Source organism: Canis lupus, chromosome X (genome assembly GCF_048164855.1).
Source record: "Canis lupus baileyi chromosome X, mCanLup2.hap1, whole genome shotgun sequence".
Taxonomy (NCBI): domain Eukaryota; kingdom Metazoa; phylum Chordata; class Mammalia; order Carnivora; family Canidae; genus Canis; species Canis lupus.
The window spans coordinates 113,209,540-113,225,418 of record NC_132876.1 but is presented as its reverse complement, the minus strand read 5'-3'; the positions used below and the strand labels follow the sequence as shown (position 1 = coordinate 113,225,418).

The following is a 15,879-nucleotide window of genomic DNA, read 5'->3' as shown; positions in this document are numbered from 1 at the left end:
TTAGAAAGGAGAACTCTATTCCTTTTTCTTGGAAAAGAGGAGCCTCCTTGTTCATGCACCAGCTACCACCTGATGCCTCCCAAAGAGGTCAGAGCAGACCACCTGCAGCAAACTCACTAGACTGGGCAGAGAAGGTGGTTTTTGCCGTGTTCCCGTGGAGGACTGTCAGGACTATACTGTTGTCAATTATGTCTCAATTAAAATCTGTTATGTCTCTTTTTTAAAAAAGAGAACCTTGCACAGTGGATTATATGTAAGAACAAAGCATGGGTGTGATTCTGTCCTTAGGCACCCAGAGGTACCTGCAACTCCTCTGGACCAGTGCTGGTCCCCAGACTCCCCAGGAATCAGGGTCTTGTCTTGCAATTCCTGAGTGGTTTTCACGCTGAATGATAGTTTCGGTGACCCCTTCTCTTGGCCAGGACACCCTTGTGGAATTTGGGTCATTCGATCCTTCCTGCCTGATGCCTGCCTGCCCAGATTACTGGACCTACTCGGGGTCCCTGACTACCCCTCCACTCTCTGAGTCTGTCACCTGGATCATTAAGAAGCAGCCCGTAGAGGTTGATCATGATCAGGTATGTTCTTTCCACATTTCTGTATGAGGAAATGCTAGTCTGTCCCTTTAAAACAAGGCTGGGCTCCAACTTTGGCATCAGTTGTTAACATCTTGTAATGCTTATACATTTTTATTAAGATGTGCTATAACATTGTCTCAGTTTGGACATGAAATTGGAAATACTTCAAATTAACCAGAGAGGAGTTAACACATAGAGGAACATAAGCTTTTTGCTCTCATTTTATAGTAACGTGTTTTACTGTATATGCATTGTGCAGAATCTCTGAAAATTAAGACCTTTACATGGAAAAAATGAAGGCTGGAAACCCTTTGATATTTCTTTATTCATTTATTATTAAAGTGTAGGTTATACACAATGTTATATTAGTTTCAGGTGTACAACATGGTGATTTGACAATCCATATGTTATGCTGTGTTCACCACAAGTGTAGCTACCATCTGTCACCATACAAGTCTATTACAATACCACTGACTATATTCTCTGTGCTTTTTACCTTTCATCCTCATGACTTATTAATTTCATTACTGGAAGCCTGTACCTCCCACTCCTCTTCACCCGTTTTTCTCATCCCCCCCATCCCTGATATTCCCTCCCCTCTGGCAAATATCTTTTTTTTTTATATTTTATTTATTTATTCATGAGAGACACACACAGAGAAAGGTAGAGACATAGGCAGAGAGAAGCAGGCTCCGTGCAGGGAGCCCGATGTGGGACTCGATCCCGGGACTCCAGGATCACACCCTGGGCCAAAGGCAGATGCTCAATCGCTGAGCCACCCAGGTGTCCCCCCTCTGGCAAATATAATTCAGAGTTTATTCTCTGTATTGATGCAAAAACCTTAATTTTCTTAAGAGAACTTACTGTGAAATTTCAAGGTAAAGACAGAGCCCAAAAATACAGAAATTTTATTCTAAGTCAGAGGTTTTTACTTGGTAATTGTTCTTCATTTAGAAATGAAAGTTTAGGGGCACCTGGGTGGCTCAGTGGTTGAGCATCTGCCTTTGGCTTGGATCATGGTCCCGGGGTCCTGGGGTCGAGTAACATCAGGCTCCCCGCAGGGAGCCTACTTCTCCCTCTGTGTCTCTGCCTCTCTCTCTCTCTGTGTATCTCTCATGAAAAAATAAATAAAATCTTAAAAAGAAGAAAAGAAATGAGAGTTTCAGTGGTGGTTACTATGTCAACTCACAAAATGTTTAATTCAAAAATGAACTAACTGTAATAATAATTGCTTTTACTTGTTTTTTTTTTTTTTTGGAATTCTGATTAAAAAAATTTTTACAAGAACAGAAGCTTCCAAGTTCTTTTTTATGAAGCCAAGACAACAATGAAACCAAAACCCACCAAAGATTGGCACTCCCCAAAAAGTAAATACTAAGCCCCTAAAGTAATATCTGTCAAGAATATTTAGGAAAAAAACTAAATAAAATGTTAGAATCCACCAGTATATTAGGTAGGATTTTTTTCTAGTAGGATTTGTCCACATAGGATTTTTTCTAGTTATAAGGATCATTCAGTATTAGGAATCATACACTTATGATCAATAGATTACATCCCATCCGCAAAGCTAAAGGGAAAACTCATATTTTCATAAATTCCTAAAATATATTTGATAATTCATCATGTATTTTTTAAAAGGTTGTATTCATTTAGGGGTTCCTGGGTAGCTCAGTTGGTTAAGTGTCTGCCTTCAACACAGGGCTCAATCCCAGGACCCGAGATCATGACCAAAGCCCAAATCAGATGCTCAACCAACTGAGCCACCCAGGTGGCATCATCATGTATGTCTTGTAAAATTTTTTAATAAAACAAATGAGAATTCCCTAAGTTAATAATGTCGATTAATCTGGGCTCAGAAGTAGAGTATGACTGGTATGGAAAGGATATCTACTAACTCCACTATAATTATTATACTAAATATTAAATTGATTAAATTCTGGTAGCAGCCAATAAAGTTAGGCAAAGTAAGATAAAGGAGGGTTCCCCGGGTGGTTCAGTTGGTTACGTGTGTCTGCCTTTGGCTCAGGTCATTATCCTGAGGTCCTGGGCTGGAGCCCCACATCGGCTCCCTGCTCAGTGGGAACCTGCTTCTTCCTCTCTGCTTGCCGCTCCCCCCCCCCCGTTTGTACTCTCTCTCTGTCAAATAAATAAATAAAATCTTAAAAAAAAAAAAGAAATGAGAGGAACATTATTGGAGTACTGTACTAATTTATAGACCTCAATTCCTGTAACAGTCAATCACAAGATATAACAGAAGAACCCTACTTATAATGGAAACTAATAAACTAAAATACCTTCGGATGAACTTGAAATGTTAAAACTGTCAAATATTCCTAAGGGACACAAAAACTATTTCAAATAAAATGCATACTATGGTATTGAATAGAAAAATATCCCAAAGACACCTTTGATGTCCGTTCTTAAGTTGTAATTTTCCATGAGTTGTTTATTCTCCATAAGTTTCATGTGGTCATCATAAATATATCAGTAGTTACATTGTGAGATACTGTCCTGTGTATTATAGGATGTTTAGCAATATCCCTGGCCTCTACCCACTGGATGCCAGTAGTACCCCAAAGAGTGACAACCAAAAATACCTCCATACATTCTCTGATGTCTACTGCAAGCTCACCCCTGCTTGAGCACCACTAATATGTACTAATCTTTAATATCAACTAATAAATGAAATCCTTTACCGCTTAGTGTGTGAAAGAAACCTCTTCAGTGTGAAAATGGCTTTTAATTAACACATTGGTTTACCAGTAAAAGCATAGGTAGGGGTGATTCACTTCTTATTCCCTATAGCTCACCAGCAGAAAACTGATTTGTTGGAGGATTCTTTACTTACAAACCAGAATGACACTCTGTTGTGCTGCAGATAGGAAAACTCCTGAGGACATTTGAAAGAAAAATACATTATAAGAAATCCACACACAATGGGATTAGACTGTCCAATCTCATGCTATGACCACCTGAAGAGATAGGTATCTATGAAGAGTTATTTCTATCATAAGAATTTCTCTTTTAAAAATCATCTACCTGGGGATCATTCCTTAAATAAAAAATTGCCCCCCCCATTTCAGTGGTGAGTGGAGAATGCTACCCATCAGATAACCACACCCCTGAATCCCAAAACATTTGGTATCTCTCTGAAGGGGCACCTGCACCCAAATGTTTGTAGAAGCAAAGTCCACAGTAGCCAAAATAAGTAAAGAGCCCAGATGTCCATCAATGGATAGATAAAGAAGACATAGTATATATGTGTCTGTGTATATATATACACTATACATACACACATACAATGGAATATTACTCAGCCATCAAAAAATGAAATCTTGCCACTTGGAACAACATGGATGGAACTGGAGGTTATTACACAGAGCAAAGAAAGTCACAGAGAGACAATTACATGATTTCACTCATAAGTGGAATTTAAGAAACAAAACAGGATCACAAAGGAAGAAAGAGAAAATAAGATGAAATCAGAAAGGGACACAAACCATAGGAGACTTTTAAAAAAAAATTATTTATTTGAGAGAAAGAACATGGGCAGGGGGAGAAGCAGAAGAAGGAGACTCCCCACTGAGCAGGAAGCCGAACAACTTGGGGCTCATGGGGATCAATCCCAGGACCCAGGATCATGACCCGAAGGCAGGTGCTTTACTGGCTGAGGCACCCAGCCCCCACCCCCCATAAGAGACTCTTAACTCTAAGAAACAAACTGGGGTTGCTGGAGGAGGGGTAGGATGGGTAACTGGGTGATGAACATTAAGGAGGGCACTAAATGTAATAAGCACTAAATGTTATATGCAACTGATGAATCACTAAACTCTACCTGTAAAACTAGTTTAAAAAAAAGGGAAAACCTCAAGAATGTCTTCATTAAGCGATATTTAGCATCCTCAACATTGAGCTGTCCATCCCGCTCAGCTCTGGATAGAATCTGTTGCCTGTTTTTGGGCTTATCATTGGCTTCTCCTTTATATCTCTCATCCGATCATTGGAGCCAGCCCAACAGATGCATTCTGCATGGGCTTTTGAGGGAATTTTTCACAAAAAGAGATTGATTCACACCAACTTAAACAGACTTTAAACGTAAGGACTAAAATCAGTTACCCAGCAGCCCTTGAACACTTGTGGATGTCACATGTTTTCAAGTACTAATGGAAAATATGACTCTACTCTATCATTATCCATAGAAATGAAAAAGGAAAATCATTTGGATACACAGAAAACACTTTCTAGGACTGTAAGAAGGCTGAAAATTATAGGAGAGTCCACATAAATGAACGTTGTTGGGGCTAAAGCATAAATCCTGAAGGGCCGTCACCATTTCCTCGAGAGCAAAATTGCAAAACAAGGGGGCATTAGCAAGCAGCCTGGAAGACGGAAGCGCACGTGCCCTTTAGGGGTAAACATAAGCTCCTCTTTCTTTAAAAGAGCGTCCAAGTGCCCTCCGTGCATTTTTGCAGTAAGGAAACCGAGTGCCGTTGTGCGCACGTTCTGCCACTGTGAGGACCTGACGGAAATGAGTGCATTTCGTCCGTGCAAATGTCCGGGCCGAAGCCAAAGGCCTCCTGGGCGCGCTGCCTAGGCCCGGCGCCGCGGGCCTGCGTGGGGAGCTGGGGCGGGGGGGGCGGCGGGGGTGCCCGGCCTCGAGAGCACGCGGCGCCCCCGGCAGTTGCCGCGCCCGCCAGGCGCTGGCCCAGCTCGCGCAGGACCCGTGACCCGTGACGCGGGGTTCCCACGAGGGACGTCTGTCAACGGTCGCCCTGGGCCTGCGCGCCTCGCGGCTGCGGACGCGGACGCGGACACGGACGCGGACACGGACGCGGGGGGCGCCTGCGGGAGCGACTTCCCGCGGCAGAGGCGAGGCCGGAGCGCGCCGGCCCGCGGTCATGGGCAGCTACCTGAGCTCGTACCTGGGCACCACGAAGGACGCGCGGCCGCGCCCCGCTTGGACGCGCCCCGCCGCGCAGCCCGGGCCCGGGCCCGCCCACCGCCCGCTGGGCCTGGGTCAGGGCCAAGTGCTCTCCTTCTACCGCGAGCTGTGGGGCCGCCGCAGGCCGCTGCCCACCCTGCCGCCCCGCTGGGGCCGCGCCCGGGCCCAGGGCGTCGTGGTCCCCAAGCCCTGGAGGCGCTTCCACAGCAGGCCGCCCCTCGAGATCCTCACCGACCGGGATTCGCCTCGCAAGACGTGGGCCAAGCCCTGGCTCTGCAAAGCCCAGAGCCTCCTGAACATCTGGAACGTGGTGACCGTCAACGTCCCTTCTCCCGAGAGCAGAGGCGGCAGCGTCTCCGGGGCTCCAGCCGACCGGGAGCGCCCGGACCCCCGCGCCGAGGAGAGCCCGCTCAGGGCCCCCAGCCGACGCAGCAGAGGAAAGAAGAGGACCCACAGGCCGCTCTGGTTTGAAGCCCCCCACGCCAAGAGGCGCAAGCTGAATGCAGAGGCCAGGACGTCTGCCTTCAGGCCCGTCTGGAGAGACGGAGTGGTCCCGATCTTCGTGCCCAGGCCTGGGCCTCTGAGAAGAGGCTTCTGCTCCTGGCCCCCGCCTGTCTAGCGGAACACCCACCCACCTGGGGGGCCTGCCTGACCTGCTGCCGCGACACCCGCAGCCCGGGGCCCCCCCTGTGTCCCGAGCCAGAGTCCCGCCGCCGCCGCCACCTCCTGACACTCAAACCCGCCGTGCTTTGACCCTGCTGCCCCCCGCGCCTACGCGAGGCACCGACACCACCAGCCAGCCCTCACCACCGCAGCCTGCGCCTCTGCCCAGGCCCCCAGACCCGCCTCTGCTGATCCTGCAGGGCCCACGCTCAAGACACACCGTTGCTGCCAAAACCTCTGCCTTCCTCCTGCCCTGCCCTGCCCTGCCCTGCCCTGGAACCCCACCTACCAGGAAGGCCTGCTTCTCCCCTATTTTCCCAGTTGCCATAGTGAAAACAGTGTGCTTGTTCTATTTTAACAAGAAGAATAAGCAACTTTAGTATCAGACAGTGTCTTTGTCTTTCTTTCAAAGGTACGCGTAGTGGGATTTCGTCTGCACCATGAATTCTCTACCTTGGCACTGGCAACATCTGGGGCCAGATAACCGTTGTTTGTTGGGTGCTGTCCCCTGCTTTGCAGGCTTTAAGCGGAATCCCTGGCCACCAGCCCCCAGGGGCCAGCAGCATACTCACATGGTGAAAATACAACTATGGCTCCAATCATTGCCAAATATGCCAGGGCGAGGTGGGAGGTGGGCTGGATGGTGGGGGGTGGAGGAAGGGGGCGGGGCGGGGCGGGGAGGGGGTTTGCGGGGGGGGGGGGGCACACTGGTGGAGAATCTCCGAGGGACAGTGACCTCTACTGGCAGAAACAGTCAAGCTGTTTTTCACGCATTCCCCTGCAGAGAGTCAGAGGATATGCTGTAAACAAAGCAAAGTCCCTTCTCCCATGGAGCTTGCTTTCTAAAGGAGGTGGAGACAGAAGATAAACAAGTAAATAAATGGACACACTAGCAGGTGCAAAGAAGTATAAAGAGGTATAAAGAAAAATAAGGGGGATCCCTGGGTGGCGCAGCGGTTTAGCGCCTGCCTTTGGCCCGGGGCGCGATCCTGGAGACCCGGGATCGAATCCCACGTCGGGCTCCCGGTGCATGGAGCCCGCTTCTCCCTCTGCCTGTGTCTCTGCCTCTCTCTCTGTCTCTGTCTCTCTGTCTCTCTCTCTGTGTGTGACCATCAAAAATAAATAATAATAATAAATAATAAATAAATAAATAAAATAAAGAAAAATAAGGGAGGAGGAGGAGGGACACATACAATTCCACCAACACCACTGTGCCCCAAGTACTTTCCTGGGTCCCCATCGCCTTGGAACTATGCCATCCTTTACTACCAGTTCAACTCTGTTCCTCAGGGTTTCCATTGGTGGCAACTTCTGCTTTCGGCAACTTCAACCTCCGCAAAGAGATTGAAAATATTTTATCTACCTAGATACAAAGATTTCTAGGAGGTTCAAATTGTTGCCGAAAACACTAAGCTCAACATTTTCAACGTAGACAGCTGCTGTTAGATACAAAATATCCTCTAAAAATCAAGGGTGTGTCCTGAGGTTTACTCCCTGCCATTTGCTAGACTTGAGCCAAGGCATTTCATGCTCCCTGAGTTGCTAGAAAGGGGTTCAGATCCTAGTGTGTCCACGAGGGTGCTGGTGGCATTTTGTCCCTGGATGGAGTCCCACATCGGGCTCCCTGCATGGAGCCTGCTTCTCCCTCTGCCTGTGTCTCTGCTTCTCTCTGTCTCTCTCATGAGTAAATAAATAAAATCTTTTTGAAAAAAGAAATAATGATGCCTTTGGCCCAGGGCGCGATCCTGGAGACCCGGGATCGAGCCCCATGTCGGGCTCCCGGTGCATGGAGCCTGCTTCTCCCTCTGCCTGTGTCTCTGCCTCTCTCTCTCTCTCTGTATGACTATCATAAATAAAAAAAAATAATGATAGTTCTTTAATTTTTATGTATCAGGGTCACTTCATATAATGGCCGTAGGGAAATGGGTGAAGAGTCTACAGCAGAGTTTCTCAAGCTGAGCACTGTTGACATTTTAGGCTAGAGAAGTCATGCTTGTGGAAGGCTGTCTATTCTTTTGTAGGATGTGTAGCACATCCCCAGCCTCTACATGCTCCAGGTCAGCAGCACATCCAATTGTAAAATCTAAGAACCTCAGACAGTTCAAAATATCCTCGGGAGCAGTGCAGGGAAGAAATCCCCCAAGGTTGAGGACCATTGGTACACAGGATCTCTTTATGTTATGTCTGCAAGTCTTTTGTAAACGTAAATGTATTTTTTCTCATTGAACACACACCAATACAGGAGCAAAACAGTTTTAAAGCTGCCTCAGTACAGTAAAATGACCTACAAGAATAAAACTAGGCAATGGATTAATAATAGTTTTGACTGGCTTCATTGATAAGGAGATAACATACAAGTGTACTTTGAAAATAAGAGTCATTCAAATGCAAGATATTGATAGCCTTCAGCATAGGAGTGGTCTTAATAATTATGTAAAATTTTTGGAAATTTGTTCTGTTACGTGTTCAGACATATCAAGGATTTATCAGGGAGCCACCCCCTGTTCTCCTGGCCCAAGAAGCACCACTTCCATCACTTGTGCAAGATTCACATGAGCGAGAAAGGGGAATAATTTTAGTTGCTGAGGGTCTTCAACTAAAGAATATTAAGTATCCCTCCTACAGGGTGGCTCCTCCAGTAAAAGGAATGTTGGAATTTTTACCAAACAGGAAGTAACCTTCCGCTCAACAAATACCAACCATAGAAATAGAATTGTCGAGAAGCTTTTATACTTTGTTCAGATACAGGCAGTTGAAGTAGTCATGAGTAAGCCCACTTGCTAAAGGATGAGGTTGTGGGAAAGGCCAGGGGAGAGCACACCCTGCTTCTGGAGACAGCTGTATGGCAAAGGCTGTAGAAGACAGAGAAACTCGTGAACTGGAGCTTCCTCCTTGTCTGGATGATGCTTTGAGAAATTAACCATGATGTCTTGGCTCCCCCAGGAGTGAGAAACAGAGGACCAACAAGAGGTAGAACCCAGGCAGTACAGAGCTACCTCTTCTATGGCCATTGACACGAGATCCATCAGGGGAGTGTCTACTGAGGTAGAAGAAGGGGGAGAAATGGGTGGGTGGGCACTGTTTTCTTGTGTGCACTGTACTCCGATAGTTAGGCCTGAGGTTTAAGCGCCTGGATGTTAAGCATGTTTCACTCACTCACAAAAGGGTACTCACAACTAGCATAGGTTAGCCGGTATGGTTAGGGATGTGAGGAAAAGCGCTCCTACTGCAAGGGCTTCCAGATTCCATGACCCTTCCCAGAAGTGCAGGAGTGTAGTGCCAAGACCCTTCAACACCAAGGTCATAGTGTCTTGAGTCAACAGAAGATTCAAAACCAAAGAAGTAGAGACATACTTCCTGAGATGCCTCAGTTGGCTCACAACATTCCATACCCCACCTGAGAACAGACCCAGGACAGTCGGAAGGGCAAAGGGCTTCTAGATGTCATGTGGCTTGTCCACAGTCCTTGTCAGGAGGGTCTCTAATCCCTGCCCTGATATGAACTTCATTGTCTCCAAGCAAAGAATACCCTCTTTAATTTTATCAGCTGTGGAGTCACCTGGGTGATTATTAAAAATCCTTAGTTTATCTTCAACACAAGCCTTTTCTGGGCCCTGGGACATGAGAGCAAGGCCCAAGTCTATGCTGTATTGGGAGCCCCTGTATTCCTGCCATGTGGCCTGTCTGGGCACTCAGTGAGCCTTGGGAAATGGATGGATGGATTGATAGATGGATGGAATGGAGAAATGATATCTCAAGAGAGACAAGCCGAGAAAGTAAATTGAGCCATGACCAGATGGGAAAGGGGGGGAAAGGAGGGAGGTTGCTTCTCCCAAATCATTGTTTACTCAACCACAGCTATTCAGACAACACAATGACAGCCGAGCTCTCCTGCAGCAGAGCATCCCTGAATACAGCGAGATAGGGGTGGGCCCAGAGGAAGTGTAAATGTGAGGGAAGTTAGTACTGAAATGGAAGTAACACGAGGAAGTAACATTAGTACAGGCTAATTCAGTACTAATTTACTTAGCACCCAAAAGATACAAATTCCTCCCATTCGTGGATTATGTACTCCTAGTGTGATTTCTCCCTGGTCTTTTTACCCAACGTGACCACACTGAATGTCTCCTAAGATTTACAGGAGGTATGCCTGGGTGGCTCAGCGGTTTAGTGCCCGCCTTTAGCTCAAGGGGTGATCCTCAAGTCCCAGGATCGAGTCCCACATCAGGCTCCCTATATGGAGCCTCCTTCTCCCTCTGCCTGTGTCTCTGCCCCCACCCCGTCTCTCATGAATAAATAAAATCTTAAAAAAATAAGATTTACCTGGAATGAAAAATTAAACAAGCAGTTACTGAGCTAAACTTGTCTTTGTAAAGTTTGTTTTGATGTACTAAGTAAACTGAAATACTTAAAATTTTCAAAGTTCTCATCACAAGAAAAAAAAACCCTAAAATTACATACAGTCACAGATGTTAACTAGACTTCTTGTGGTGATGATTTTGCAGTCTATACAAATATCACTTCCTTATGTTGTCCACCTGAAACCAATGTAATGTGGTAGGTCAATTATACTTCAATTTAAAATTTAAGTAAATAGGGGCACCTGGGTGACTCAGTCAGTTAAGCATCTGCCTTTGGCTCAGGTCATGATCTTAGGGCCCTGGGATGGAGTCCTGCATTGGGCTCCCTGCTCAGCAGGGAATTTTCCCTCTCCTCACCCCCGATCATGTTCTCTCTCTTTCAAATAAATAATAAAATCTTAAAATAAAGAAATAATAAAAACTTTTTAAATAAAAAATTAAGTAAATAAACTGAAATGCCAGGAGCACAACTAAATAGAAATCCTACATTTTCAAGATTGTAAATATAGGGGGGTCTGATGGAATTATTGGAATTTGCTTCAATAATCATTTTGTTCAACTCTTTTACAAAGTACTAATATCTGTATGTATCCTAATGGCTTCTCAAGCAAATCCTTGAAAAGGTAAAAATGTCCACTCCCTTTCCTCAAGTGTGGAAAGCCCTGGATTTATACTAATCCTCTACAATTCTGCTCCACTGCCATTTCTCATCAAGGGCGCCAGAGAGGCCCAACTGCATCCAAGGGGTGGTAAGAATCAGGCTCTTGTTTCTGGAAATCAAAGGACTAAATAGGAGCGGGGCTGCTGTTTTATAAGCACAAGACCATTAATCCCCTTACTGTGGACACAACAGCACGTTGTTCCTTTTTAGATCATAAGACTTATCCTTGAATAATTAGGCAGCGGAAGAAATCCATTCCATGTCCTACCCCATGGAGCTCAGAAAAAAAAATGTCATGCCTCAGTAAGACTTCTCCCTCTCTTGCTAAAAGTGATAAATTACCCTAAAAGCCAACACTTGAGCAAACTAGGCAGGTACATTTCCCAACTTACTTGGGAAATAGACTAGAGTCTAACCTTAGATTACATTTCTCTAGAAACTATCCTCAACATTTAAAAATTTCTGTGAAACTATTTTACTAAATCTGGCCTAACCCTTATTGTAATAACTTGAAAGCACCTAGTTGCCATCTTCCTCAAATTCATAAGGAATCTTCATGTAACCTGTTCTAAAGAAATCAGAATTTCCTGTCATTGAAACCTTGCCATACATCTTCCATTCTGCTTTTAAGAAAACCCAGGTAGTTTCAAGAAAACGACTTGATATCAAGATTTAAGTAAGGACATTGAACGAGTTGTCTTGTTTTTGTCACATTTGGTCCACTTTCCTATCATGGCCCCCAGGCCCGGCTTCCTCGGTGTGGGCGCGATGCTGTGTGAGGCTCGGTTTTCCCTGTCACCTTGATCCCAGCAGGCTTTGGGACAGGTTCAAGTCTGTGCATTCAACTGCAGCCATGCAGCTCCCCAGGCCGGCCTCAGTAGACCACGATGCGCAGAGGTTTCTGCTTCTCACCCCTTTGCCTTGGGCTGCCCTGTCAGCTCCTTCTCCTTCACTCCTTGGCAGCATCTGCAGCAACTGGTGGAGCTTTCCAGTCACTTCGACTTCAGAAAGAGTTGAGGGCAGTGGGATTGAAACTGGGATCAAAGCTGTCTTCCTGCCTCTGGCACACAGCTCCTCTCCCTCCAGCAGTGGCGGCCTAAGCGGGGTGCTCCACTGATTTACTTACTCCCTCTGCTCACTCCTCCCCCCAGCCCGGCCTGTCTCCCCTTCCTTCCCCCCACCCGTTCCATTCTCGCTCCTCTAGGAATGGCAAGGAAGAGGGGAGAGGGCTGTGGGCATCTACAGAAGGAAACAGCAAAGTTCCTTATCCTTAGCCAGGGCTCTTTGTGGACCGCCCCCCCCCCCCCCCCGCCCTGGCTGTTCTGCTGTTGGGGGTCCTCTCCTCTGCTGTGGTGGGCATCCTCAGGTTCTCCATTCAGAGCACCTGTGGGGCCCCTGGGGACCTGCCTGGGCACCTCCACACTGCATCTTCCCTGACGTGGGCGATGCACTCTCACCACCTCCCTCCATCTCACCCACTCCCAGGCCTCTAGTGGTGCTCTCCCAGCCTCACGTCACCGCCTCCTCCTTTCCCTGCAGTGGGTTCTCAGCCCCAAAGGCAGGGGGTCCCTCCATCTCCCTCCTGCAGCCTCCACTTGGTCCCAGGAACACACTGCAGGGCAGACTACTTGCAAAGCTCTCCTCTCTCAACCCAGTCACTGGAGCTTGAATCAGCCTTCCACCTTTAGACTTCTCCAGCTACAAGGCAGGCTCTGTTTCTGTTCATGGTACCTACGCCCTCAGGCACTGGGCTCACCATCGTGCACGTTGGGGAGCATCTGACGGGGAAATAATATGCCAGTCTCTCTTCTACAGACAGCTCCACTCTCTGTGAGTGATTCTCTGTCTGACGTGAGGTAGACGGGGACACAAGCAAAGGTATCACTCAAAGCGCATGATTGCTAGTGTGGCAAGTGCCACAGCTCATCAGAACGGATGCAGTTGTCAGCACCCCACCTGGCTGCATGGTGCATATGGGCTGGAACCCATGCCCACCCGGTCCTGTCCTGTGGGGAAGGGAGTGGAAACACCACAGCCCTCTCTGCAGGCCCACAGCCCCTGCCCCTCTGACCCTCCAGCTCTCTCTCCCACTGCCTGCTTGGGTGAAGGTGACTAGACCAGTTCAGCTGTCCCACCTGTCCTGCATGGACACAGCCAGGACCTCTCTCCAGGAAAAACATCCTCTTGCATAGTCAGTCAAGGGTGTCCTGGATCAAGGATATGCCAACCACTGGTTGCCAAGTATGCCAAAGCATCCTCGGGAGATCCTGAGCTCTGTATCACTGGAGGAGCTCAAGCTTGATGTAAGAGATATTGTAGTAAGGACTGGGTAAAAGGCAGAATGAAAGCGAGACTATTCATTATTCTCTTTATTTGATTGTCTTTAGTGAGTTACTTTTTACTGTTCAATTCTGTACATCTTGGTGTCTTCAGATTTTCTACAATATTCATAAAATCAGTAATGAGGAAAAATAAGTAATAAACAGTAATATTCCAGATCTGGATCCCTGAAGCCATCCCGGAAATGGATATCTGCCACTGGGCTAGTCTGCTAGGGCTGCTGTAGCAAACACTACAGACCCTGTGGCTTGAATGACAGAAATGTAATTTCTCACAGTGCTGGAGGCCAGAAGCCTGAGATCAGGGTGTGGTCAGGGCTGATTTCTTCTGAGCCTTCTTCCTTTGGCTTGTGGATGGCTGTCCTCTCCTGTCACACCTGGGCTTTCCTCTGGGCACATCTGTGTCCTCATCTCTTCTTCTTGTAAGAACACCATATTGGGTTAAAGCCCACCTATATGACCTCATCTTAGATGAATTATCTCTTTAAGGACCCTATCTCCAAATACAATCACATTCTCAGCTACCAGGGGTTAGGACTTGAGCGTATGAATTTTCAGGGAATGCCATTCATCCCATAGCAGCTATCTCCAGGGTTTATTTTGTCCCTCGCTGGCACCCAAAGACCCTTTGGGGCAGAAGAGTTAAAATCTGAGGTAGTTGCCAAGCTGCTAGTGTGTTCCATCCACCCTCATGCTGGAGAGAGGCAGTGTCTCTACAAAGTTGTTTTCAATCTTGTCTTGCATTTTTTGGTGCCCTTTCCCACAGGGGAAGCCTGTTTTTGTAAGGATGCAGGCTTCCTTATGGCAGCACATGGAGAATGGGGCTCAGCCATTGAACTGCATCCTAAACACATCCTTATTCATTAGGCAGCCCTCATCACTCAGCCTCCTGACAGCAGTATTGCTGGCCCTCGTACTGCTTGTGCCTTTACAGAAAGGTTTGTTGACCTCTGATGGAGTTTCACACTTTTTGACTTTTTCACTGGGCTTTGGCAACAAGTTTCTATATATCTTGTGGAAGTGAAACATGTTTGCAAGTAAACAAGATCAGATAATCATAGACTTATACAATACCCCAATTAAAAAGAAAAGTTCAAGAGTGAATTCCTCAAAATTCATCTAAAATGTTTCATGCTTACTTTTTTAAAGATTTTATTTATTTATTCATGAGAGACACAGGGAGAGTGAGAGAGGCAGAGACACAGGCAGAGGGAAAAGCAGGTCCTATGCAGGGAGCCCAATGTGGGACTCAATCCCGGGTCCCCAGGTTCAGACCCCAGACTGAAGGCAGCGCTAAACCAATGAGCCACCGAGGCCGGCCCTATTTCATGTTTAAATTAACTTTTCCTAAGAATGGAAACATCCAATTTAACATAACCACTTACAAGGTTTAATGCAGGTACCCATAGTTAGAAATAGTATGATGAAACAGCAGTGTGTAAAGGCTGCTGACCAGAAGAGTAGAAGCTAAAGAGACTATTTGGGGGAGGGGGTTGCATTGTAAGATGACAAGGGGGCTTTTTAAATTATTTTTTTCCTTTCCATTTTTTTTGCAAAGCAATCACTTAATTTTTTGAGAAAAGTTATAATGTTATAATAAATAGTTGTGGTAAGAATATGCAGTTTAAAGGGCATATGATATTTACCCCAAAGATACAGACTCAGTGAAACGGCAGGACACCTGCACCCCAATGTTTATAGCAGCAATGTCCACAATAGCCAAACCATGCAAGGAGCCTCGGTGTCTATCGAAAGATGAATGGATAAGGAAGCTGTGGTCTATGTATACAATGGAATATCACTCAGCCATTAGAAACGACAAATACCCACCATTTGCTTCGACGTGGATGGAACTGGAGGGTATTATGCTGAGTGAAGTAAGTCAATCAGAGAAACACAAACATTATATGGTCTCATTCATTTGGGAAATATAAAAAATAGTGAAAGGGTTTAAAGGGGAAAGGAGAGAAAATGAGTGGGAAATATCAGTGAGGGAGACAGAACATGAGAGACACCTAACTCTGGGAAATGAACAAGAGGTAGTGAAAAGGGAGGTGGGAGTGGGGTTGGGGTGACTGGGTGACGGGCACTGAGGGGGGCACTTGACGGGATGAGCACTGGGTGTTATGCTATATGTTGGCAAATAAAACTCCAATAAAAAAATAATAAATAAATAAATAGCATATGATAAACACAAATACATTTTTTCTAAAACTATAAAATAGGAATGGAAAAAAATAGGAATGGAGCTCACCTTGGACACAATTTTGTTTTACTATATACCTCCTTATTTTAATTTTTTGAATCATGTGAACATATGAATTATTTTAAAATA

The 15,879-nt window shown here is 46.2% G+C and overlaps 1 protein-coding gene across 5 annotated transcripts in view; it reads right to left on the bottom strand.

Annotated features, from left to right (window-relative positions):
• LOC140628679 (collectrin-like) overlaps positions 1 to 15,879 on the bottom strand; it is a 43,316-nt gene that overhangs the window by 21,043 nt on the left and 6,394 nt on the right. Inside the window, exon 4 of one of the 5 annotated variants that reach the window (XM_072818109.1) lies at positions 13,560 to 13,960. The exons of the other annotated variants lie outside the window; for them this stretch is intronic. Within the exon in view, the coding sequence (XP_072674210.1) occupies positions 13,846 to 13,960 (115 nt within the window). The 3' untranslated portion in view covers positions 13,560 to 13,845. Of the gene's footprint in view, positions 1 to 13,559; positions 13,961 to 15,879 lie in introns of those variants that run through there. 5 annotated transcript variants of the gene reach the window in all.